Raw genomic sequence first — 27,603 nt, 5'->3', positions numbered from 1 at the left:
AGGGAGCCAGTAACAATGAGCTCTTTACCCTCTAATAAAGAACTTTACAAAATGATGAGTTCTCTCAGCATAAGGATGGGAAGTCTCAAATTTCTTGCCAGCAGTGTCAGGTATGTCAGGGAGTGTGCATGTATATACAGTGCATTTCTAGAGATGCTGGCTGCAGTTGGAGAGTTCAGTCTTTTGGTGAGGTTATGCTCCCTCTCCACCATGTGATAAAGAGGAGGAGCAAAAGCAGCTTCTCAGTAAAATAAGATGTGAGAGACCAGTGGGTCACAATGACCAAGTGAGTTAAAAATCCATGATAGAAGGGGACAAGCCAATTTGCACAAGTTGCATAGAGCAGCTAAGTCCATGCACACACCTCTGTTGATATGCTCTGTTCTCAGGCTTCTGCAAAGAATAAGCTCAGTTCATAGAATCATAGAATACGAGGTTGGAAGCAGCCTCCAGGATCATCTGGTCCAACCTTTCTAGGCAAGAATGACCTAGACTAGATGTTCCTACATCCTGTCCAGCCAAATTTTTAAAACGTCCAGTGTTTGGGAATCCACCATGTCCCTGAGAAGATTATTCCAATGGCTGATTGTTCTCATTGTGAAAAATTTTCCTCTTGTGCCCAGTCGGAATCTCCCCAGGTCTAACTTGTGCCCATTACCCCTTATCTTTTTCATGTGACTCCTTGTAAAAAGGGAGCCTCCATCTTCTTTGTAGTCACCCTTTAAATACTGAAACATGGTGATAAGGTTTCCCCTGAGCCTTCTTTTCTCAAGGCTGAACCGATCCAGCTCTCTCTCTCTCAGACTTGCCTCACATGGCAGGCTTCCCAGTCCTTTGATCATCTTTGTGGTCCTCCTCTGGACCCTTTCCAGCATGTCCACATCTTTTTTGTGTAGTGGGGACCAAAACTGAGCACAGTATTCCAATTGCTAGATCTCCAGTAGCTTTCAATGTATTTATAAAATGAGGAACTGCTAAATGCTAGCTGTAAATTCTCCCTAGAAAGCTGCATTTTAGAAAGTATAGCAGAAAATAGCTTGGTGGCGAAGAACAGTGTAGGCTAAAGATCAAAACAAATGTCCTAGCCACTGGCGTTTCCTGTCCTGCAGCTAGATTTGTTGTGTAACTGGGCTGAACACACACTGCAGCCACAATTTTAGCAGGAACCTTCATGGTGCAATCTCAGCGGGGATTTTGGCTGCAGCAATGTAAGCTGTCCTGTACTGTTGCAAATTGGAAGGCAGGCTTTGCTGACCTGAGCAACTGGCTCAGACTTCCAGTAGGTGCTTCGGAAAGGCAGTGCTGTAAAATAAATGATCAGAGTATCATTCGTGCCTCCAGTCCAGAGCTTTTTCAAAGCAAGCCCTTTGAATTCTAAGCAGTGAAGTTTGCTTCTGAAGCTATGCATGTCCCTCGCTTCCCCTATGCCGAGCCTTCTTTCTTCATTAGCATTCAAAGCCTAGGGATAGTTATTCCCTGTTTGATTACATCTTTGGTGAACCACTGAAAAGTAGCAGTGTTGCTGTTCAGTGATTCCAAGATGTGAAAAGCAGAGAAAATGTTTCATTCCAATTAGCTAATCACAGTGGCAGTTGGGCTGTGGGTGTGCAATAGTCCTGTTTCTCAGGGAAGGGCTTCAGTTAAGAAGTCAGCTTGTGGTTTATTTCATCTCAAGATCGAAGTAATTTTTTCCCCTTCACACAGCCAGATGTTGAATTTACACTGTTTTAAGGTCAAACATGTGAAGTCGTCTTGACATGAGCAAGAATGATAGTTGTCACTGGCGTGCTGGCAGGTTGTATGGCCAGCCTGGAGTGTTCTCCTTGGCCTGCAAACAGCTCATGTGACCTGTCTGTGTGGCGATGGATGTTATTTTCAGAAGATTGTTTTTCAGAGCAAGCTCAGTTGTCTGACCACAGATAAAGAAACCATTTGGAGTCCAAAGGCACTGAAAAACCAACAATAAAATACGTGTCTATCAAAAAGTTAATCAAAGTACGTCTGTCACCCACCACCTTACCCACAGCACCTTCCTGCACCCCTCAGCACTCCCTTCCATCAGCAGCCTTCATGTACTGGTTGCTGCAAGGGAGGACCGCTAGGAGGAGGAGGGCTCTGGAAACCCACCAGGCTCTTTGCTGTTAATGGGCTACACGGTGGCTGCCTTACTTACTCATCAGTGTCCTCATAGTCCTGGAAGAGGAAGGAAAAAGATTTTCAGGTATATAGTCATGTGGGGTTTTTCATTAGGAGGACATGGAGTCTCCTTGAGAAACCTTAAAAGGTAACAATACAGATGAACTGGTTGCAATAATCATAATAAATCAACCAAATCCTTAATTTCTCCTAGATGAAGTATTTGAAAGAAGAGCTGATATTGAAAATCCTTATTCACACCAAGGAATAGAAACTTTTTGACTACCATATCCATTACGTGCATTATTTTCCCTCTCCTTGTCTTAATGCATACTTGGCTCATTCTGTCCTGAATAAATAAAGCAAATGACCCACAGCTGGGTGTGAAATGTCAAGGCAGTGCTGTAGGTGAGAAGTATGAAGATATGCCCTCCCTTGTGTTTTTCTGCAGCAAGGAAGGGTGACAGTTGCTAAATTGCGTTATTTGAGCATTTCTATTGCAAAATCTTGTGCCACCCTTCAGCTAGATAGTGCTACACAAATGAGAAGTGTCAGGTCTAAAAGCAAGTATGGAAATTAACCAGTAAAAATTGTTCTATACCAGGTTCTAGCTCAAAGGATACGTTTATGCTGTGTTGTAGGAAACCCAGTGGCAGTTATGCCCTTCTTAAGACTGTACTGAATAGTGCAAGAAAGCTGAATTAAGCAGTTCTGTGTATAGACAGGTCATCACTAATTACCCATGATGGCGAAGATAAGGGAATTCTGCTTGGCTTGTTAACACTGTGAAATAACCTATGCAACTTCAGTCTGGTTTGGCTGTTCTAAAGTTTCATGTGCAGTGTCTTTAGGGCAGGAGAGAATATTTCACATTGTGTAAATCAGTACAGATAAAATTGCTCATTAACTCTATAAAAGTGCTTCCCTGGGCAAAGTCTAAGAGAAACACCCAGGGTGCCTGTTTTTCTCTTGAGTTCCTTTAGCGTGTTCTCAGTCATTATTTGGTCAAAGTATTTTGATTTTGTTTTGTTGGTGTTTGGGGTAATATCTATTGCAAATCCAGGGACAATTAGAAGAAGAACTGATTGTTAAGGGATTATCAGCAGGAAAGCAAAACTAAGCAAGGAAATAGGCAGGAAAAGGGCAGGCATTAAGTTCTGCCACAATGAAACACCACTTTGTAAGTTTGAAGCTGCACATAGTAAGTGCTCTCAGAGCAAACTGGAAACAGCAGTTTGACTTGCTAGGAGAAGAACCTATGAAAGGGACTCATCTAACATAACTTCATGTATATGTTATAGCCATCCACATCTGATCTAGTTGTATAACCACCCTGCATAGTCACCAGAAATACAGGCTTTTTCAGGATGTTAACAGGTTGGCTTACTTTCAGTATATATATCTTCAGTGGAGATGAAATGTGCCCAAGTATCAGCTCTCCTCTGTGAACAGGAAGGGAGTTCAAGATCTGTGAGTGGTAAAATGAAACCTAATCCATGGGACGATTTCTGGTGTTTGTTTCTTCCTTCTTGAGACATCCCAGTAGTTTCAGCCTGGCTAGACACCTGCTTATAATCTGGGGGCTTCAGAGAGTAACACTGATTACTAAATAGTGTGTGCCAGTTTGGGGGGTGAGGGCCATCTCTTTGTTTTGTGGTCGTACAGCCCCAGGCACAGCAGGGTCCTGCCCCAGGATGGATCTCCTGTACACTACCACAACACAGATAATCAATAATAGCAGACTTAATTAGAACTTTGATCGGTCTCTCTTCCTTCTAATTCGCTGTGTTTTAAATGCATGTGATGTCTAAATGAGGTTTGATAACAATTCTCTGTTTCTCATTTCCTTCCATCCCATAGGAGCACATTTACAAGCTGATGAAGAGTGACAGCTATGCGCGCTTCCTCCGTTCAAATGCTTACCAGGATTTATTGCTGGCAAAGAAGAAGGTATCTGTTGGAAAGGACGTGCTTGCATCTCTTAACACTTCTTGATTCTTGCCTGCTGCTTGCTGATAGTGTGAAAATGAAAATATTGTTTATTTCTTTTTTTTTCCTTTATTTAAGAAAGGAATGAGCACTTTTTGTTTTCTTCACTGGGGGCACAGGGTACAGCATCTGTATGCACAACCTCAATGTGAGTTTTGGGGAAAACATGGTGACCCAAGGTATAAGTATGGAAAATGTTTCTCTTGCACAGCTGTTGCCCAAACTCAGTGCAGGCAATTCAAATTGTATTGCCTTTTCCTCATGACAAAGATGGTGTCTGGTATGAGAAGCAGAACCCAGCAATTATTCATTACTGGTCCAAATTTCACCCATTCTGGTTCTCACGTCCTTAGCCTCACCATGTGATCTTCCCTTTGGATGCCTTAACTATAGACCCCTGAAGTGATTCCCATGCTCCTTTTCTCCCTTTCCTTTGCTTTTGGCTCCCCAGAGATATTTCCTTTTCCTTGGAGATGAGAACTCCCATGCAGTAATAGAGAAATCCAGCCACACTGTCTTACAGAAGAACTGAGTTTGAGCTCTTCTTAGCCTGTTTGGTTTCTTCATGTGCTCTGCCAACACCATGTTTCTGCCAGGAACCCCCAGGTCAAGGTAGGAAGGGAGTGGTTAGATAGTTACGTCAGCTCCTGTCAAAGTGTCCCTTCTTTCTGAAGGAGCTGGGAGATAAGCTACTTGATCTCTGCAATTGTGGCTGTGTTCAAATGCTTTCTGCACCTCCTGACTTATTCCCGTTAGTTTATGTGTCCTTCTGTGTGCATGTGCATGCATGTACATGTGTACGTGTCCCACTTACGTTTGGCTTCCATGACTGTACACAAACTGACTGCCGACTCCTGCAGCCTGAGTGTGTGGTTTCCCATCAACATCTTCCCTGCTGTTTTTCTGTTGCATTCTCTGTGTGCTGCCAAATTACATTGCATCGGCACAATACAATGAAATCCCAGTGGTATTTTTGTCCTGATTGTCATTGTGTGCCCTAAAAGCATGCATATGGTAACAAAAGGAGACAAACCCCCCTCTTTGCTGTGCATGGGACTACTGGCAGGTGGATTAAGGGAATGTAATGAGGGCAGCCATTGATCATCTGTTTCAAAATCTCTGGTTTGAGACAGCATAAACCAGTGCTGCTTACATTTGGAAACGTTAGATCTGGCTTAGAGTTCAGAGGCTGTGGGGAAAGAAGGAGGTGCAAGGCAAAGCCCTTTGATGGTAAAAAGCATAAAAACCTTTGCCATTTTCCTGTCTCTATCAGTTAATTGTTCCCCTTTCCCCAAAACTCCATTGAGCCCATGAAGGTTCATGTGCCTAAAATCAAGAGAGTTTTCTTCTCCCAGCTGAGCCCATTCAAACTGGAGGGTGGTTTAGGGGGGGGAGGGTTTGCAATCCTTGTTTACTGTCAGATCAAGCCCTGCATGTGACAGTATGATATCCTCATCCCCCTGCAAACTGCCAGAGGAGCAGGTTTTGGTGTCATGTTAACACAGCCATGAAAGTAAGAATCAAGTTTCTTTTCGAAGGAGCTGTGGGTGCATGAGTAAACATAGCAAGGCACAAAAAAAGGCAGGAGTAGATCTGTGCAGATGCATTGTTCACCAGGCTTCACACAATGCGGATAGGGAGTTGATACTACCCAGAATCTGTGACGCTCTTTGCAATCACATTGCATTGTGTTGTGCAAGTGAACATTTTGGAAACAGTTTATGTACAAGAGATGTTGACAGAAAGAACATGAAGTTTCTGTACTCCTAGCTGCATGGTAAGACTTTTGTTGCAGCTTTGAGAGGCATCCCTTTAAAATTCCTCTAAATAGCTGCAATGGGAGGGAAGGAAGAGAGAAGCCTGCGTGGATGAAGGATTTGGTTTAGAGCCTGCATAAAAAGTCCTGGATTCACTGATGTGGGGAGAAATTCACTGCAGTTGCTTAAGACTTGATGGGTATATCTCTCTGGGGCATGAATGTGTCTTGTCCCAAAGATATTATCTTAACATTGCCTGGATAGCACAGTGATATGGCTTAGCCTTACTTTTATTACTGAAAGTAAGTTCTGTCAGAAGCACAGCATGGTAAACTTGGGCTAAAGGAGCTGCTTGCACAAAGCAAATGAACCTCACTATGGCTTGAGATTTATACATGAATATTTTGTGGAAAAGTTTATGTCAGTTGGGATCTTTTGCCCTCCAGCAGTGGGTTGTGGCAAGGTGAGAGGGCAGGATAAAGGGAAAAGTTGACTGTGTGACTGGAGCCACAAAATCCATGTACTTCCCCTGATTTCCCCACTTACTTTCTTGTGTGACCTTGGGGAAAAGAAAGTTCAACTTTGCATACCTCATATCCTCTTCTCTGTTGAATGGGAATGATATTAGCAACCTGCACAGTGGAGAGGTGGCAAGGCTTGATTAGTGCCTCAAAACATGCTTGACATTTTTGAGATTTGTGAGATACTGTAGGTTTGAAGAGTTACTTTTTTTCCACACTGTACAGTAACCACAGATGTGGGAGCTTTCCCTCCCTGCTCTGGGAGAGCAGTAATGGAAGGCAGGAAGGGAGGAGAAGTTATGGGTCAGGACTGAGATACAATGATGGAATTATGAGGGGGGGACCAGGGAGGATAAAAGGAACATATTGTTCACACCACTAACTGATGCAAGACAGTGAACGTAGCCTGCGTACAGACCAGCATACATGATTTCTTAATCCATTTTAAACTATTTTTGCCTTTCTTCCCAGTGTCATTATTACAAATAACCACAGCATTATTGGCCTCAATCCTGCAGATTCATGGTGCTCAGCGGGGAACATGAGGTTGGCCTCCAGCAAGGGTGTGATTGGAAGCAGTGAGCTTCAGAGGGGGAAAGCTGGGTGTAGCTCCCTGCCTCACACAGAGGTCCTCCTCCCCTGCCAGGCTGGAGAAGAGGAGGGATGAAGGAAGAGCCCTGTCTTCAAGAGGAATGGCTGTACACCCAGCCTGATTCAAGCTCTGTGCCTCCATGCCCAGTCTTCCCCCTGCAGCAGGTAGAAATCATGAGGCTGCTGAAAGCGGTCAGCTCAGTGGTGAAAAACTATCCAGATGGTGCTGAGATCCCAACCAACTCATTGTGGTTCATCTGTGTATGTGTGCAACACGCCCCACTTGTGCTGGGCAGTCAAGTGTTGACCTGCATGTAGATAATGCACGTTGCTGCAGACTACAGCAGGTAATCACCACTGCGCTGCCACCTAGCCCTCCTCCATGGTAGCCAAAATAGTGGCTGGCTATCCTTAGACAGCAGCAAACCTCAGAATAAGTGCCATGACAAACCTCCTTACTCAAGGCAAGGACGTGTTCAAGTTGGGTGATGTGACTGAAGAGCCAGGGTTTATTCCCTGGGGAAAGAGCAGCATAGATGAGTGAATGCACCATGAAAGGGGCTGCACAGGAGCTTTGTTAATGGTGAAGGAGCAGCCAGACACACACTCTGTTAGTTATTTTTGAGGAGAAGGAGAGAAGGGAACAGAGAAGACCTCAAGGCACTTCTCATTATTCCCTGTAAAGGTGAAAAAATGAGATGGGTGGGCATCTCTGCATTAGCTGAAGCAGCAGCTGAGCTGTCACAGCACCAGCATTCATGTCAGCCTGGCACAGGATGGCTTCCCATGATCCAGCCCTGCCCACAGGCAGGGGAGCATCCTGAAAAGGCTGTTGTGGCTGCAGTGCAGATGGGCTGCAAAGCCATGGGAGTGAGCCCCCTCACACTGGTGGAAGAGAAGGTTGGTTTTGCTTGGTTTAGAGCATTGTTTTCCTCTCCAGCTGGTTCAGAGAAGGGTGAGTTTTCCGTGGTCCTGCACAAAAGGGCACAAAACATGCAAAATACTGTTCCAGCCATTTGGTAGCACTGTACGTGCCCTTTGCTTTCTCACTTTGCACTGGTGTACATGTGTACAGGGAAGGAGAAAGAGATTTTTGCAGATCTGCAGTGCAGAAGAACAAGTTTCTGGATGTATTTTCCAGCCCCTTTTCATATCCCTGGCAAAAAGTGTCAGCAAGACAATGTCTAGGAGCTTCATGCCATGAGGAACAGGCTCCATTTTCAGCATAAACCTTTTGAAGCATTGCTTTTATCCAAATCCTTTGTCCTGACTGCTTTATACTGTCAGGAAGGTTCCTACTACAGATTCTGTTCCCATCTCAGTCCCGTCAGGGCACACATGACCAGTTTGATTCAGTGGCAGGACTTGGCTTGAGTGTTATAAAGATGCTGAGCAATTTTCTTATAATTACTTTTAATAATCAATGCCAGCTGGTTGTCATAAGTTTTTTTCTACTTACACTGCTCTGTGCCAGCAGAATCTACACAAAGGAACTTGAAATTGGGATGGCTGGGTAAATAATTAATCATGGAAAACAGGAAAATTTGGAGGAGACAGTCAATAATTACAGAACAGCTCCTAAGGGGTGAAATCTATTTTTCTGCACCTACCTGATCTGAGAGGTTTTAATCTGCAGCAGGGGTGGTTGTTTCCATCTTTATCCAAATGCACACATCCAGAAGCACCTAGGAGGACTGCTTGACCTGGCACACACACATTTCTCTGCCTTTCCCTTCGCAGTCGCAGTGTGTTTGTGCAAACACAGCTGTGGTGCTGCAGCAGGCACAGCCCTGGGGTCCTCAGCCTTGTCAGACAGGACCCCGGATATGTTCACAGGACTGAGAAGGGTCTGATTCAGTCTCTTTTCTTGTTTTCACTTTATTTTTACATTTCCTTCCTCTGCTGTGCATGCGGCCACACTCCACACCTCCAGCCGCACTGGAGGGATGCGGGAAGACGGTTACCTCCGCAGCAGGCTGCCAGCCACGCGGTCTACAGGCAAACAGGCAGGAAGAGCCGGGGAACTGTGCAGCCAGCACCCACACCCGCTGCCATTTAAACTGCTCAAACCAGCTCATCACTCTGCAGCCAGCCTGCCTCAGCTGCTTCTTATTTTACTAGAAAATGTCACGCTTTGACTCAGAGCTAGATGCTATGGGGATGAGCTTTCCACGCATCCAGCTGGTCCTAGCCTGCCATGCCTATGCCAAATGTGCAGGATTGCTGCAGTCTGTGCTTGCAAGGCGCTCTGGTGGGATGCTATCAGTGCTCTCTGTGCCTGCTTCCCCACACGTCTTCAGCTGTCGTAGGGAAGCAGCCTTGTGGGTGTCCCCCCGTGCTAGAGGAGCTCTCACAAACCCCAGCAAAGTGCTCATCGTCTTTGGAGACCACCGTCCTGCCTTCCTGCTGGGTGGGAAGCTGCATCACCTTGCAGGTAGCAAAACCAGAGACACTAAATTTTGACAGCAAGTGCAGGCGCTCAATGTAGTCTGTTTTCAGCAGCTCACTTTTTTTGCATGGCAAATCTCTACTTAAAATGCAGTCAGGCCAGATGTTGATTTTCAGCCTACAGCAATGGGATGCCATAGACTCCAAGCGCCTTGCTCCCCACAGAAGTCTTGCAGAACTTTTTGTCTTTTCTTTAGGTGCTTCTTCTCCTGGGTGAAATTGTGCCTTTAATTTGGCTGCTGGTAGGTCTTCCCACTTCTGCAGCAGTCCAGCACAGAGGCCAGCTCATGGCTGTGCACTACTGTCCTCAGTCCTGCTCGTCCTGACGTGTTCAGCCAAGGCAGTAGGATTTCAGCAATTCTCTGTCACCTCTGCCAGCCCAGGGTGCAGAGACACCTCTGAGGCTTCTTCAGAGAGGGGATCTGTGATGCTCTGAGCACTTGCACTGTTGCCATGCTCAGCAGAAGAGCGAGGCTGACATTTCTTTTCCCTTTTCTCTCCTCCCACATGCAGGGAGAGGCAACTAACCCCTGGCTTAGTGCATGATAAGTACACTTTTTGGGGAGCGTTGGACTGGGTACGTTACTGCTTTTCTGTGAGACAGGAAGCCTGCTTTGTTGCTTGGTACATGCTCCAGGACCCTGGCTCCACTGTCAGTGGCTAAAATGCAGTTTTCGCTTTTGGTTCGGCTTTTGGGACATCAGAGCTGGTGGTGTGTCATCCTCAAATGGTTATAAGTGGGGAGGTTGCTTGACTCTTTCTTTTGGACAAAGAATATTGCTTTGGACAAAAATATTTGCTTGTCTTAGAAGAGTCTTACGTTCTATTCTCCTCTCTGGTGATGCAGTGAGGAGAATTAGCCCCATCTCTACCTGGTATGCTTCAGACTAACCTTGTAGACATCAGAGAGCTGTGGCAGCTGTGTTGAACATGCAGAAGTATCAAAAGGCTTTGCCTAGACTCACATACACAAGTACTCATCCAATTTTTCTTTTCCTTACATCTTCTCTTTCTGATTTTTGCACTGGTAGTTTGTCCTGGGGTTGTTACTGCAGCTACATCTGTGGCATATGATAGGGCAGGTAGGTGCCTCTGATGAGCACCTCCAGTGCAATGCTTATTTCCAGTGCAGTGTCAAGCACCACCATTGCTTTGGCTTTCCTGTATATGTAGCTCCTTATCCCCCTTGCTGCAGTTTTACTTTCATCTTATCACCTCCATTTCACTGGCTCACCACGTTAAAGTAAGTTTCTCTTCTGGAAATCAGCAGTGACCACAGCTTTGTGACTGCAATGAGCTTTCCTTCATGTTACTGAGATTCTTCTCTATAACATTTTTTTTCTCTTAGATATTCCAGCAAACATGCCAATAAACTATTTAGTTCTTCCCTGTTAGTGACAATTACATCTCCCTTGTGCCAAGTGAATGAAGCGCTGCGGTGAGCAACCTTCTCAGGGATATGTTAATAAAGCCATGATGCACACGCTTGTCTTCTCACAGTGAAATTGAATGTTTTCTTGCATATGAATAGTCCTGTACTCCAGATACAAAAATACCAGTGCCCCAGATCTGCCTGTATCTTTCTGTGACCTTTCACAGGCATACCTATGCTTTGATATAGCCAAAATTACTGGAAATGTGCTTCTGCCTTCTGGATAAATGGAGAAGTGTAGATTCCCTGGCAATGAGTTCAGTGGTGGTTTTCCTCCAGCACTGTATTCACTCATACGTTGCTCTTTAATACTGTAAAAGTTGCTGTGGTTTTTTTTCTATCTCTCTAAACCAAGTGGATGGGAGCCTCCAATCAGTTGTTTGGCAGATGTTAACCAGAATCAGAGGTTCCAGCTCAAACAGCCACAGAAGGAAAATTCAATGAACAAGAAATCAATACCAATAGCTGTGAGACACAGCAATGCACAGACCTGTTTGAACTGATCAAAAAACTCACAGGAGAAAAGGTGACATTCTCCTAGAGTAGAAGTAGCGATGTCTCTCATTCTTTAAGGGGTTTTGGTTTCTTATGTTTGCTCTTGCAAACATTGATTTCTGCTTTTTACATTTCTTTACAACATTTTCCCCTAGCTGCTTCTTTATATTTTGCCGCTGTTTTGAAAAACTGCATTTAAGCTGAAGGGTTTTCTTCTGTATTTTTTTTCTCTGCACTTTTTTCCCTGTTAAGCCAGAGAATGAGCAAGGTCGTAGAACTTCTCTAGAAAAGTTCACTCGCAGTGTGGTAAGTTCCTCTTCTTTTCCCTCCTCCCTCTCCTCAGAGCTTCATTTTCAGTTGGGGGGAATGTGGATGCTTGACTTTTTATTTCATCCTTTATTTTTGCAACTAGCATTTTTGCAGCTTCTTTTTTAATACTGTAGCTCATCTAAATTGTAGCTGTAAAGAAGGGGGGAGGTGGGTGGGCAGGAAGCAGAATTCCATAATGTTCATTCTAGCTTATCATCACTGCAAAAGCAGATTGACTTTTGTCTAGAATTAAATGCAAGGTTGCCTTCTTGCTGTGCTCCCACTACAGTAATTGTTGTGGCTTTTCCTTGCGCAATGAAGTAGAAGAGCATGGTTCTCATAGCGCCATTGCAGCAGTATCCATATGGTTGTATAGTGCATGGTTAATGATACCATATGCATATACACATCCATATCCACCCACAGCACTGCAGCTGCTTCCTCCATTGCCCCCCTCTGTCAATGCTTATGTAAATAGTGATGAGCAATACCCTTTGACTAGTTCATGATGCTGATACCAGAAATTGAGTACAGTAACAGTAAGAAACATGACACTGTTAAACCTTTATGTAAGTGGACAGTGGGATCTCAAGGGCAGTCAACAGATGTCCTTTCCTCTCTTGTCCTTTACCAGTGTCCAAACTCCAGACAGTCCTTCCAGGTGGAGGAAGCTGGTCCAGCTGGGAGGGGATGCTGCAGCACAGGGCAGCATTGGGCATCTGCCAGGGCTGCTTCTCTCCAGCCCCCAGGCAGGACCCCAGAGCTTGGGTAATACCCACTTGTTCCACTTGCTTTCAGAGATCTGCATGTGCAGCAGATTTTCCAGAGAAAGGGGAGAGCAGGGAGAGGGAGCAGGACCAGAAACAGATGCTGCAAGTGGGGTGGAGGAGCAAGGATACTGGACAGCACAGGGTGGGACAGACAATGTGCATGGGGCAGCACAGAGCAATCACAGATCTGGAGCTGAAGATGCAGCAATGGCTCAGTGAGGAATTACTCTTGTGTTGCTTAATATCAAATAGTACACTTTGACTCGGTATGTCATATGGTTTTGGCATAATGCTATGGTCTTCATGTATCACCCATCATTAGTTGCAAGGTGATACTGGGAAAGCAGACAGTCATCAAGTGGTTGATTCCCATAGAAGCTACTGTACAGAACAATATTTCATATAAAATTCATAAACCTTGTTATGGCTTTACAACAGCTTTATAATGAAGGCATGCTAGACTGGACAGGGCCTTGAGCAACCTGGTCTAGTGGGAAGTGACCCTGCCCATGGCAGGGGAGTTGGAACTGCATGATCTTAAGGTCCTTTCCAACCCAAACCATTCTATGATTCTGTGATTCTATGTATATATACAGTACATATATTTGCATTTGTGTGTGCATGTATATATATTTATATATACACTAGATACATACACATGGCATATAAATATAAAATATTTGTACATACAGATAGAAAAGGGGAAACTGCTCAGGTAAGTGTGAGCTGTTGTAGAGCAAATAAGCCCATAGGGGTTCTTTCTGATGCTGTCATGCCACTGCACAAGCAAACCCAAATGTAACACGCAGAGCTTTGTAGTATATCCACTGGCAGACTTCCTGGGGAATGTATTTATATAGCTAATGCATATGCACACATTTAAAATATGTTGATACAAAATATATCACTATGCCCATCTGCATATTTACTACTTTCTAAGAGTCTGCCAGAAAGAGGAATAGGCAAGATTTTTTTCAAAACAAACTATGCAGAAATATTTACACCGAGTGGTAAATTCTGCTCCCAGATTTGCCAAATACATGGAAGAGTAACTCTCACTTTACTAGACTGGCTGGGTTTATAGTAACACAGCCAAGGACATATTTTTCTCTTGCATTTGATTTGAAGGGTAACTTGACAAGCTCTGTTTGGGATGGTAGAATTATAATCTAAGTACCTGTAAAGAAAATCATTGTAGATTGGTCGGCTTTAGTTCATTGATGTTTTACTAGCAAGTATACTGTAAACATTTTCTTTCATTTTTCTTAATACAGATATAAAATGTCATCTTCCAACGGCATGGTAGCTAACAGAACTAGGAAAGGTCTGAATTTTTCATACTTTGCATTATGGCAGTTTGTCACTACCGTCAGATGAGAAAATAGTCACTGTTGGCACGTCATAATGTCCTCAGAGAACAGCATTACCGAAGTTATAACTTTCTGGCATACTCAGAGGACTAAATTAAGACAAAGTTAATTCTGCATGCTCTAGTTCTCCAAAGTGCACTGCAGTTCCCTAGCTGTGTAGGAATAGAGCAATGCAGCAGCCTTCATTCCCAGAGCTCCACTATGCTTTAGTGATTCCTCGTTACAGGATCACATATTCTAACTGACCCTGCAGCGCACTGAAGTTAAGCATATGCTTAAGGTTTGGCTGGAAAATCTTTGGCAAGATTTTTGGTGATGATTCATCTTTTACTTCCAGGTCCTTTCAAAGTACAAGCTGATACCTCTATGCAATGGCCAAGAAGGGGGTTGTGCCCACTGCTGGTTGGGTCCTCCTGTAGTAAAGGGTATAGTTTGCAGTGCCCCTCTGTCTGGTTTCCCTTTGGAGCAAGGGACATCTGTCTGACCTAGTGCCCAACATGCCAGACATCCTCAACCTCCTCTGCTTACCTGCATGAAGCGTGGCATCAGTATGTGTTTCCTGGAAGCCTGCCACAACAGCCTGGACAGTAGCTGTGTAGTGCCAGGACCAAACATCATGGTCATCAGTCATCTGGTGGACACCAAAGGACCGCTGCTGGAGCAGAGGGGCAACGCATTTCTTTTCTCCCCTGTTAAGGCTTTGAAGAGTCCTCAAAAATACATGGGTAGCACAGTGGTAGGATAGATATCACCCCTTTGGCCCTAAGCTGGGTTCCCATGATATGAAATCACAGGTACAAATCTAGACTGGTTCTTCCATGATCTCCATGGGGGCCCTGTGGAAGGGTCAATCTCAGTGAGCGGCAGATCTGACAGTCTATTCCATTGGAGCACTTACTAATCCACCTCATTTAAAAAATGATGGCACTGCACATAGTGGCAGGTTTATCTTATTACAATTTTCCTTTTGGATACAGCAAAGATTGACATTATGAAAGCAGAGTTAGCCTGTCGTCTCTCCCAAGTGAAGATAAATGGCATCATAAAAATCAGACATCATGTATCATATATGTTATAAATAATACCTGGTATTGAGGTAATAACTTAATTTTAAAGACACACATACACACAAATCCATATATCTACATCTCTCTCTTCTGTCATATTTGATCATCTTACTAATTAAAAGGAGCCTGCTATACTATTTTTAGCCATGCAGTCTCAGCCTAGCTGTTTAAACCGCTGTAGTTCCCCATCTGCTTTAGAAATGATTTAATAATCAGATAGGCAGAAGCTTAGTTCTCATAAACTGAGATGATCCTTCAGGGACGGGAGTAGAAGGAAAATATATTTTAATAAGTGCACTTAGAGAAGCCACTGCTGGTTTGGCCTCACAAAGGAAGCCACCAAGTCTCTGCTTAACTTGTGCTGGTGAACATATATATATTTAATAAAGGGGGAAACAGGAGGGAGTTCCGTTGTTACGTCTTGCAGCATCTTGAGTATTATCTCTAAAAGCAGCAATGGTCACTTCAGTAATAACAGGGATTTACCTACAGATACCAGCCTTGGTAGGTGAATTAGATAAGTCTGGACCATCATACTCAAAGCTGAATCCAAACTTTTCTAAAATTGCTATATTCCAAGGAAGGAATTTCCCATGTGAGAAAACTGGCGTTAAAATTCCTGACTCAGTATCAGGGTGGTGACTCAAAGATGAGAAGATCTCTGTGTTTTATTCCCAGTTGACACTTCTAAGAACAAGAGGTGTGCTCACATGTACAGCTTTTGAGAGGATTAGAGCTCTCAGTCTTCAGGCTTTCAAGGACAGGAGGGTGGCCAGAGCAGTGATACAGTTTTTGTTCAGAATTTTCACAACTTCTGTCTGAACCAACTAACTTGGCCTAGTGTTTTTTATAATGTTACCATAGAATGATTTGGGTCGGAAGGGTCCTTAAAGCTCATCTAGTTCCACTCCCCTGCAGTGGGCAGGGTTACCTTCCACTAGACCAGGTTACTCAAAGCCCCATCCAACTTGTCATTGAACACTGCCAGGGATGGGGTCAGGCACAGCTTCTCTGGGCAACCTGTGCCAGGGCCTCATCACCCTCATAGTAAAGAATTTATTCCTTATATCTAATCTAAATCTATCCTCTTTCAGTTTAAAGCCATTCCCCCTTGTTCTATCACTACTTGCCCATGTAAAAAGTCCAGGGACTACCTGAAGAAGGTAAAGAACTTTTTGTGCCTCTCTTTCTGAGGACAAAGAGAATACTTGCACTACCTGGGAGAAATGAGAGGTATTTGCTAGCCAGAGCCTCTTGTGAAACTCAGCCCAAGCAAAGGCAGCACCTGGCAGCTCCAGGCAAAAGCAACATCCCAGCCAGAGAGTGCTGCACAGGACAGGGTGGGCAAATATGCAAATGCCAGACTTTGGACTGGTTCTTGGAGTCTGTGGGAAGTCCTTTTCCCTGTGTTTTCCCTGCCTTCTTCCTCAAGCTATAACAGTACAGCACAGTGTATACAGAGGTGTGAAGTGCACAGGCCTGTCATGGCTGCCTACATCCTACACTTGCACGTGGTGAGCTACAGGCTTCTCTTTAGCTTTCATCGTTACAGTTGGTAAAGAGTATAATACTTAACAGGAAAAGGAGCCCTCCTGTTAAGTCTTAGAGGAAATGTAAGTATGTCATGAGACTAAAAGACTCAGATTTATTTTAAAGTCAGCATAGTAGAATACATCAGATATAGAGGTGTGAAATGTAGCAAGCAGTCAGGTATGAAAAAGCAGGGAGCTTTTCCAAGTAGTAAATTCAATTTAGTGCCGAAAGAGAATAAAGTAGAGATGGTCTGTGTCTGAGCTGCTTAGGAAGTAGACTGTAGATTAAGAATATCATAATGAAAGTTTTCTAATGAGCTTACTTTAAAGAATCCTGGACATTATGGAACATTTTGTATGGGACAGCAAGTCAATGAAGACTCAAGTTTGTCTCAGTTCCCAGGCATAGGTGAATAACTGAATCGGCAGTCTGGCTCAGCTTCATTAACCACAGGAGACAGCGCTGCAGTAGGCAGAAGATGGTAAGCAGGAGCTGCTGTAGTCCTTGCATTAGCAACAGCAGGGTGGGTTTGTATTCCTTTCCAGAAGCACTGTAGGTTTCTCATGCAAGGATGATTTTTCCAGGAACAAGAATACAACTGGAGATCTTGTATTTGATATAGTTATAATGCTTAGTGGCCAGGACGCTTTCTGTCTGGAACCTGAAACACCCTCTTTCCTTGCAGTGCTGCAAACTGGCATTTTCATATAGCGTTTCCTCTGCTTTAGTTTTCTGGTATCTTTTCTTATTTTGTATTGAACTACCCTTGGCTCAGGACTGTAAGTGCACCTCGATTCACTACCTAGACAAATCTGAAGTCCTACATTTAGTTTCAGTCCCACGTGTATCTGTTCATTTGCATTATATGGTATGAAAGTCTTGGTGTCTGCCCTGCCTGCCTGCCTGGATGTCCCTTCCTAGATGCTCTTAGCAGTCTTGTCTTCAAGCTCTGTGTTTGTTACCCTTGTTCTTCCCTGCCGTCATTTTCCCATTTCTTGATCCTCAGTTACATCCTTTGGGCACAGCTACTGCCTTATGCTGGTTTTTACGTCCTCTCAGTTTGTCAGCTATTGAGTCAGAGACCAAGTCACACTTGACTGTCCTGGTCCTGTTCTTAATTCATGAGTATGGTGTCACACATGAAATGTGTTGATGGGATCTTATCTTTCTCAGGTGAAGTGTGTGATATTTTGCACAGCTGTGTGTCACTGTGATGTGTTACAAATACTAGCCATGAACACAGTGAAGAAAGCATAAGGCTGAAGAAAGAATTGCTACCTGATATCACCAGGACTCTCTTTTTATCTGGTTCCTTGATAATCTCATAAAACTGTCATACATTTAGCAGCTTTCCCACTTTTCACTTTCCCAGCTCTACCAGCTTGCATAAATAGATAACAGCATTTGAGGGCATGGCAAGTATTCACTACCTCCAACATCTTAAAGACAAAGGTTTAAACTGTTATGGGTTTGCAAAACTGGAAAGTATAAAAAGGTGATACAGTGAGATGCTGGTGAAGTAGATATCAGGACAGCTAGAAGGGAAGGCTGTAGGAATGCCAATGTTTCTTAGATTTGACACCAAGGAAAGAAATCTGGGAAAAGGGTTATTTTTATCTTTGGAAAGATCCTTTAAAACAAAATGTGCTTGCTACACTACTCCAGTCGTTAGCAAATACTGGCTTTTACTGGGAAAAGGTACTTGCATCACATAGGTGGTGGAAAGCATCAGAATGTATTCAGGATGTGAGGGGATCTAGTCAGCATTTGCAAACCTCTGACTATTCTCTTATCTGCAATAGCCAGACAGTGTCAGTACCTAATGCTGGGGAGGACCAGGTGCACGGCCTGTATTGACTGGTTGCTGCATGCTCCAGTACGTCACATCTGTTCCTGGTATTGTCATATTAGCTGACTTGGTTTGGTAAGCAGTGGGTTCTATGTGTTACATGTATGCTGTTTAGTCTGTTCTGTATACAGGGGCTCCTTTAAGAGATAAGTACTCATCATTTCTAATGGGTAAGTTGTTCTTCCCTTCCTAAAAACACTGCTGTGTAGTGCTGCTGGTGCAGAATGGCAGCTGCCTTCCAGCATTGGGTGAGTGATCCCTGTGTGTACAGTCTGCAAAATGCTTTGGGATCCTTCTGGATGAAAGGCAGTATACAGAGTTCAGGACATACTGTCCTTTACACACAAACTCTGGAAGATAAAAGTCAGCAACCACTCGCTACAGAGAGTTCTAGCTGCTAGCTGCAGATACCAACCCAGGACCTTAGCAAGACGTTTGGGAGGGTGGGTGGGCTTAGACTCTGCTGTGATTTCAGCCAAGATAATTCTGACACTCCAAAGAGGTTTGATATTTCAGGGGTCTTTCTGTTTTCCTCTGACTATGCAAGATATTTACACATCTGGTTCCCAGTCCCACTGAAGCCAGTTAAACAACCTGAATCCACTGTACACAGAGGGAAGAACAGAATCACATCCTGCTGAGAGCTAGACCAGCAACGTGTAATGAGGGCCTTTTCTGAGGTGGCTTGAAACTGAACCATTTTATACTGGCTGTAGTGATCCATCTGTGCCTCCGTCTTCCCATTTTTATTGTTGGAGGGAGGGACAGGTCCTGCAGCCACAGGCTGCCCAGCTGGCAGGGCTGTGCTGAAGTGCTTTCCTTCAGTGTGGTAAGTGCAAGCCGTCCATAAGCTGCTTCCAATGATGCCACAATTGGCTCAGACGCATTGTCAGATGCAAAGAACACAGACTGCTCCACAGCAGAAGAGGATCTTCCTCATGCTGCTGGTGGAATGGTAGAGGAAAGCTCCAACCATTCTGAAGCTCTTCTAGGAGTGGGCGAGTATGGTGCTTGTGTCAGCTCCTGGTTTGTGCCAAATGCAGTGGTGTGCTGGTATTTCTCAAAGCAAAGTGCAATGGCTCACTTAGGAAGCACAGGAAATCCTTACAAAATAAAATGGATATGGACAATACCAATTTTAATTGGACTGCAGCTCTGAACTGTTCCCATAGTGATATAAGCTGGAACCCAGCCCATGGTTGCTCAGCTCCTCTGTAAGTAGTAATGGCAAGAAGCTCAGGTAACTTGTCAGTCAAGCCTTACAAGAGGAGTGGGGCCCATTCTGCAGGGGTTTGGGGTAGCTTGTGGGACTGTGCTGGTGAGAATGGGTGAGCATCCTGCATGCTCCCCTGCTTACCCACTACAGCCACTTTGCTGCTCGTATTTCCAGTCAGTGTCAGCACGTAATTGGTGGTATTGCCCACTGTTTTTTGTGTGCTGATTTATGTTATGTTCATAGTTTATGTGTCTGTGTTTATTTTGTGTTGAACTAAGTTATTTTTCTGTATTGTTTATGTTTTTAACTGTTTCATATTTAACTTCATTAATTTGTTACTTTATCTTATGTTTGCAATGTATCTTTAAATGAAAAAATCTAATAAAAAAGATATTTTTAAACTGACACAAAAATTAAATTTCCCAAAGATCTGAAGCATAATACAACAGTGAAAACCAGACAGTGCTGGTAAGGCTAGTGCCATGGCAATCTCTTTCTTCAGAAGTAGGATTTGGTGGCAGGACATTGCCCACTGCCAAAATTCTGTTATCTAGAAGGAAATCTGAGCAGTGCTGTCACCACGTGGAAAACCTTAGATTGAAGCTGATGGGTGATGTGTTTGCTCATCTCCAGTGGAGATGCAGACCAGCTCCAGGCTTCTGCTGAGGGTCTTAACAGAGGGCTGCAGCGATGCAGCTCCCCATGAGATGGCTTCTCCTTCAGGAAGGTGATGCTTCTGGATGGGGCAATTTGAGCACCATGCTGGGAAAAGGGTAGCCCTGAGCACAAAAGAGAGCTAGAAAGCAAGAAGTGGAACCAGCTACAGCAAAGTCCTAAGATGGTGGTTGGAGAGGGTGGAGGTGAACAGTCAGCATAAAAGCGCTTTGGTCTGTAATTGACATGGCAAAAGGGGAGCCTGTGCTACCATACCAGAAGCTCCCCACGTACTCCCTCTTCCCTGTCACTGTATCCACAAAGCTCCCTATGGAATAAATCCTGTCTGTGTCTTCAGGTAAGTTGTTGATGGCATGTGTGGGAGTGCTGGCTTGTGCATGTTGGTGGTGGTGAATGCCCGCATGCTAGATACACGAACTGCACTCTGTGCTGGGCAGAGCACGTTAACGTTGTGTGAAACCACAGGCACTGGATAAAACTAAACTTTCTATTTAAAATTATTTTTAAAAGCTAGTTCACAGCCTTTGCCTTCTCTCCCAACTGTGCAAAGTGCTGGTTTTGGTAGATAAAAGCAAAGAGCAAGATGGAAACTCCGTTGGCTCATGCAGGAGGTATGAAAGGAATGCTGTCTCCTTTTTGTGTCAAATCCCAGACATATTTTTATTCCTCGTACTTGGCTTCTTGCCTATGTTAAATTGCTGAATTCTGCTTCATTAAAATAATTGCTAATTGCATTTTACACTTTAGTTTAGTAGCTGCTCAGCAAAGGCTCAGCCATCAAAGATGTTGACTATCTCCTGTGACCTACAGGTTAAACTTCACTTCCCTATGCCTCAGTGATGGTCCGCATGTGCTGAGGTCTGGTCCTCTGCCTGACATGCAGCCAAGCAGTAGGATGCACCATGTACTTAGAAATCAGATTCTGGGGGCAGTTTCGTAAGGTTTTTTAACAGTTACCTTAGGTTACTCAAAATTCAGATTTTACACTGCCTCTAAAACCTGAGGCTCCTATCATGCCAGTGCTCAGGGGTAAAAAATAATCATTCATTCAGCTGCATAAAGAGAACTGGACATTACCTTTACCAAGACATAGTGAAGCTGCATGTGATCCTTGCCTAAAAGCTGTGTTACAGCTCAGCTCCTTGCAGGGAATGAGAGAAAAGAAAGCCTTCTTGCATCCAACAAGACACACAGCATATGCCCCACAACATATGCCCTACTGCTTGTGCTATGCTGCTTGAGTGACAACAGTCTGGGGTTTTAATTGTTGTAACCCTAATTAGTAATGACAAATATTTTGCAGCTGGGGGGCTGGGGGTTTCTTTATAAGCTTTAGCCCCCATGTAAAAAGTTTACTCCTTACATCCACTCTTATCTCGCCTTAAGTTATTCAGCATATGCATACGACAGAGTAAAAGAAGCACTGTTGTGTGCTGAGCTTGAAATCATATGCTTTCCAAATCCCCTGCCAACACAGCTTAGATGAAATTTCTCCTGGAAATAGGGCAGGAGTTGTTGACATTTTCCTTCAGTGGGGAAAGGAGGGGTAGAAATGTGTAGGCAGTCACTAGTTTCATGCTAAACAAAGATGTGTGGGAGGAAAAAATCATGTATTTTGGTTGAACCTTTGTAAAGAAACTAGGTGTTCTTAGTGCCAAACTTTCACACTGTAATAATCTGAAACTTCCTCACTCCATCAGAATTCCCCCTAAGGGAATCCCAGCCAAGTGTCAGATGAGACCAAACATGGCTTCTCAGGTCTGAACTTGTTTGGCATGTATTGTACCCAACTATGAACTGATTTAGCCATGGCAAGCAGGAGCAGGGGGCTTGGACAGACAGGCTGGGGTCCTGGGGAGGGTGCTGGCTTTTGGGGGTAAGCTGCCACACCATCACAAAGGAGCTACCACGTGTGCTATGCTTTGGCTTTTATCAGTCAGCTAGAACAAACCTCTTGTGTCTCCTGCTGGACTTTGTGCCCAAGAAGCCCTAGAGGGCTAAACCTGAAACAGAGATGCCACTGACCAGCTGCTCAACTGATGTGAATCAGCAGCAGTTCTGTGGAGGCAACTGAGTCATGTTGATTTACCTCGGCAAGTGGATCATGGAACCCTTGCAGCATTTCCACCTGTACCACAATGTTTTGTTCTCTTGTTGTTCTTTTTAGTAACAGGAAACAGATACCAGTTTTTCCTAATGGAATGGTTTTTTTTTCCTGATCCTGTGATTCTATGATCCTCTTTAATGAGGATATTTAAAATGAGATAATCCCGAACTGAGTGTTTGCATCCCTCTCACCTCTAGCCTGCAGATATTCGTATTGCTCAGACCCACACTGTGAGGCTGATGCTTGTCTCTGCATTGGGTGGAAACAAAATCCCCTACATCAGTGTGCCTATTTGGTAGAAAAGCTGAATCTTACACTTATTTACAGTCCAGCGATCTCACTTGTAGCCAAAAATTTCACAGCCTTAATCCCTGCATGTGATTCCAGGGATCCTTTTGCCATCTGTCTTATCACAGAGGTGGACACAACAGCCAAGCAGACAGCATCACTGCCTGCTTCTCACTGTCTTGAAACAGAGCTTCTCACACCCATCTGTGCACGCGAAGCTGTTTTGCACCTCACGTTTTCCTGGTGCAGTTATCCTCCCAGACAGCCAGGCTCCGTGCTTGGGACTCATCCCACCCTGCAGGCAGGAACTTTGCTGCAGAGCCAGCCATCAGATCTGTGTTCCCGGGCTTACACCTTTCCCTCAGGATGGGGGAGCTGCAGATGGAGCCCTCCACCTTTGCCCGTGACTGGAAGCAGCTTCCCACTGGGAAACCTGTGAGCGAGGTTTTGCTCTGCACAAACCACAGCCATCATCTCTGGCCACCTTCCCCAAGGCAGCCTTTCTTCCAGCTGTCCCCTCCCCTGCGCCCAGCCCAGCACCAGCATTACCCTGTTCTGCTTTGAACACGTGCACGCTGAAACTGGGGCTGGTTGTGGAACAGCGTTTACTCCTCACCCCGGTTGGACCCTGATGAGGGAGCTGGCATACCCCCAAGCCGCCTGCCGGTGAGGAGATAACAAGAGGAACAGCCTGCCACAGATTAGTTAGAGTCTGCCTGAACAGTCATTATACACACCCAAGGCTTGCTTGGTTTTTTTGTTCCCAAGGATGTATCCAAATATAGGTGGAAACGAACATCTTTTTCTCTAAAACCAGCCATGTTATTCTTGAAAAAAAAAAAGAAAAATAACATCCACATCTTTCCCTTCTTTTTTCATATAAGTGGGATTCAGGAATTGATAATTCCTTATCATTCTTTCTCTGGTATTACTCAACAGCAGCAAAATGACAGCCACAGTTGCAGCCCCCCAAGCACTGCCATGCTGCCCCACAGACTTGGCTACCTCTGGGGCAGCACTGGGCCAAGCTTCCCAGAACTGCATATAAAAATAATAATAGTGAAGGATTAGATTTATAGTGAAAGCAAGCACGTATGCCTTAAATGGCAGCAGTGCTGTCATGTCTGCGTAGCTCCGGGAGGCAGCTGGTCCTTCATGAGCTGTGCCCTTGGTGTGAGCTCTGTTGTAGTCATGGAGCAGCCATGGAGCTGCAACTGTTGCTCTCTGGTCCTGGGCAGGACAGTCTGAATGATGACAGTCTTTCCAGCAGCCAACTTCTGATGTACAGAAAGTGGCCAGATCAGGTCATGTGTCTTTGTTCAGCTGAGCAAATTATGTGACAAAAGATGCACATCTGGGTAACGAAATGAGGCTTCTGTAGGGAACTGTTACATCCTGCTGGAACAGCCCTAAATGGGAAGAGATTAGAAATCAGAGAGTGCGGGGTTTCTTTTTTCTTAGAATGTTAACTTATTAAATAAGGCTTATTTCAAATAACCTGGTAAATTTAACCTTTCAAATTTTCTTGCGTTTTGCACGTACTCGTTTCTACTGTATCATCTGTTTTCGTTGCTCTTTTTGTGGCTTTTTCTTTCAAACAGCAATTATTAAGACTTTCTATTGCAAAAGAAAGCTTGGCTAAATATAGTAACACAGAGGAGCTTGTTTAAGAGCTCCTAGGTATTCCACAGCTCTCTGGTATTCCCTGGATGTTTATTTCAACCAAGACTTCTTTTTCTTTTAAGAAAAACAAGTCTTCTTTCAAGAGGAAAGCTCACTAAAGGAACCTAGCAACTGGTGCAGTACTTGAATCAATTTTTCACTGTTACATCAGTAATTGCAAAGCCATCAGTATCCCCTGTGGGGATATACCCTTCCTATAGTCTGCAAATGGAGAAAACCAGCTGTAGGTCCTGCCTTGCTCCCAAAAGCAGGAGCTGCATGGCCTAAGCCAGTGAAGGGATCCAGACATGAAGGTCCTTGTTCCTGCCAGTCAGTGAGAAAGCCTGTGTGGATGCCAGCAGTATGCAAGCAAGGCTGCCATGGCCATGAGCCTGAGGTGGTAGCTTGGAGGAAAGCTTGAGGAAGACAGGGGGGCCAGGCAGGAGTGGACAAGCAGTGACCAAGGACACATGAAAACAAGGAGAGGGCAAAGTGGGGTGGTGACAGGACAGGCACAGGCTGAGCTTTTTCTCCAACAGATGTATTTCTGATGAATGCTGTGCAGGTGATACTGATTCACAAACTGTGCAAGGGACATCCCAGCTTTCACAGCAGTGTGACTTTGCAGCTCTTCTGGACCTGGAGCAGTGCTCTGCATGGGAGCTGTGGCCTGGCACTGGCAGGACAGCACTGGGCACGATGAATAGCAGTGAGCGTAGGACAGGACTTTGCTTTTACCAGTTCCCAGGTAACTGGAGACAGTGTGGCAGGAAACAGCATCCCAGGAAACAGCTTTCAGCTATAGCCATATGGACATTACTAGCCACATGGACATCACTAGCCACAAGCCCTCCTTGCTAAACTACCTGCCTGGGGCAAAATCACAAGCACCCAAAATGCTGGGGGTCTTCTCATCCCCCATCACCTGCCTCCCTGTTGGCAGGGCCAGAACGGGCAGCCCTGGGGAAGGCACCTGCCTGTTACTCGCAGTCAAACTATCCACAGCATCACTCACACCTCCCGGTCTCTTCTGTGTCTGTCTGTCTGTCTGTCCCTCCCTCCAGGGAAAGTCTCTGGCGAGCAAGCGCCTCACGGGCCTGATGCAGTCCTCCTGACGGCTTCAGCCTACCACCCCATGGGAAGGACACTTGGGACCGCTGCTGGGGATGGGGCATACCAGGGAGAGCGGGTCCCTGCAGGGGAAAGAGCCTGAGCGAACACAAGCAGAGCCACACGCCTCTCGTCACAGTTTATATCAACACTTTCCTGTCTGCACAGCTTTGTAAGGACACTGAGCTCTGTGCAGGTACTTTGTTTCTGACCAGGGTTTGGAGGAGCACACTTCACTGTATGCAGAAGGTCAACAAGGCAGGGGCTTGCTGTCTTGTTATTTAAGGGAACAGACCCAACCACAACTTAAAGAAAGAGGAGCTGAGAGAGACAGGTACTTTTCCCTCATCTCTTCTCTCCGTTGCACAAACATGGCTGCAATAGATGGTGCCGCAATCTCACTTGCTCCCTTTCTTGTGGCCGTCTGGATCCAATAAAATATCTGCTGGAAGCTGCTTTTCCTTCTCACAAAATCTCACATGAATTTCTCCTGCAGATTCATTGACTTTAACTTTGTTTTTCTTTCTTATATCTCTCCTCCTTTAAAGCAATGGAAAAGAAAAAGGCACATTTAAGTTCATCACTCACTGTCCTTCCAATAGCATGTAGCATGCCCAGAGATGATGGCCAGGTCCTCAGCTGAACTCAAGAGAGCACAAGTGGTTTTCATCACCTGAGGATCTGCCCCATTGAGTCAGACTGATCCTGGTGCAAATCCTCTGACGTCGGTGGAATTGCTCTGCATGTGCGCGTAGTACAAATGTGGTCAGACTCTGCCTGATGCTCAAAAAGTCATGTTTTCAATGTGTAATGTGCACACACACACACATGCATAGTATTTAAAAGTGAGTTGGTTTATACTGTATTTGATTTTTTATTTATTTAATGTTTTACATACTTAAAGATGGATGTTCAAGCTTTACTCCGAGTAGATAAAATTAGACTCCAACTCCAATCACAGAGGGCCAAAATCTGCTCACGTGTGTACAGGGAAAGGCAGCTCTGATGTGGGCAGGTGTTAAAATTCACTCTGCAGTGAGGAGGGAATTGGTGGAAATGGCACCAGCAGAAGCAGGGTGGGAACAGGCAGGGCGCTGGGTGCCAGGTAGCCCTTCCTAAAAAGCATCACAATCAGCTGTGGTATAATGTTCAGGTAACTGAGTCCCCCGAGAAGCACCTTTGTAAGAGTGCACTTGTACCACTGGAGGAAATGAACTTCCGCTAAAACTCCTCTGGCCTACAGCCCATGAACAGAACTGCAAGTGATGACCCAGTAGCTTGTTTCAAACTGTTGGGAGTATGAAGGGTAGAATGAGAACAGATGTGAAGTGACTTTAAAAAAAAATATGTATCCTAGCTGCAGATAGGAAAATGGACTGTATTTACATGCAGTGTATTGCCTATATATGAACATTTCAAGACTCAGCTGACTTAATGCCACAAAACCTCCTGTAATTTGCAAGCAGTTCAGATCTGAAGCTCATGTGAAAATAGACATTTCTTGGTTGACATTTCACTCATGCCAAGGCAAATTGGCTTTTTGTGCAGGTGGTAGAAATTGCTATATGGCTACAAGTCTGCATTCCTACCTAGGCAAAACCATCTAGCTAAGTAGACCGCTGGCTATCGGCAGTGTTAACTTCTGAAGCAAGTATTAATCTAATATCTTAGGCCTATATATGCACAAAATCAGGCCAGCATACTTTCTCAGAAGAAGGACCTTCCTTCTTTACCCATAACATTTCTTGTTTGATACCTGTTTTGTTTTTTTCCCCCAGAAAATTCCTATTATTGATTTTACCTAAGGTCCATAGGACCCTCTTACACCTGCATGAATGTACAGTAGAATACTGAGTATTGTATTTGTTCTTTACATACTCCTGTTCCCATGAACACTCTGCTTTCTGAGGTCTTTAGACCAAATTCATCCTACACACACGACACACAGCGAGTTCCAGGGCTGCAGCACCATCATGGATGTACCTGTACATTTGTGTGGTGTCCTGCCTCCCTCCAAACTGTCACTTTGCAGGACACATTTGTCCTCTGTTGGCCACCCAACAAATGGGTCCCCTTGGGTAATAGCACATCAGTGCATAACAGGCTCATTCATGCACATTCATACGTCTCCCTGTACATTGTCCCTAGGAAAAGGCAAAGGCTGGCTCTTCTCAGAGCCTTGTTGATGTTATCTGTGTTGAACCACCATTGCCATGTGTCACTGGAGCTCTGTAAACCAACAACTGCTCATACCACAAGCTACTCTACTGCCGGTGCT

General features: G+C 44.7%; 1 protein-coding gene across 9 annotated transcripts in view; it reads left to right on the top strand.

Moving 5' to 3' along the window:
* Window positions 1-26,247, top strand: part of RGS6 (regulator of G protein signaling 6) — a 293,323-nt gene extending 267,076 nt beyond the window's left edge. For 7 of the 9 annotated variants that reach the window (XM_062630844.1, XM_062630845.1, XM_062630843.1 and 4 more), the window contains 3 exons: window positions 3,997-4,086; window positions 11,622-11,675; window positions 25,280-26,247. In XM_062630844.1, the coding sequence (XP_062486828.1) occupies window positions 3,997-4,086; window positions 11,622-11,675; window positions 25,280-25,330 (195 nt within the window). In that variant the 3' untranslated portion in view covers window positions 25,331-26,247. The remainder of the gene's footprint in view (window positions 1-3,996; window positions 4,087-11,621; window positions 11,676-25,279) is intronic. The other 2 variants (XR_009967060.1, XM_062630847.1) reach the window with 2 other exon arrangements.
* The last annotated feature ends 1,356 nt before the right edge of the window (window positions 26,248-27,603 follow it).

This window comes from Pezoporus occidentalis, unplaced genomic scaffold (genome assembly GCF_034315485.1).
Source record: "Pezoporus occidentalis ecotype Australia unplaced genomic scaffold, CSIRO_AGI_Poc_V1 ctg36, whole genome shotgun sequence".
In the NCBI taxonomy this organism is placed as follows: Eukaryota; Metazoa; Chordata; class Aves; order Psittaciformes; family Psittacidae; genus Pezoporus; species Pezoporus occidentalis.
The sequence above is the reverse complement of the archived record's forward strand: the minus strand, read 5'-3'. Positions and strand labels throughout refer to the sequence as shown.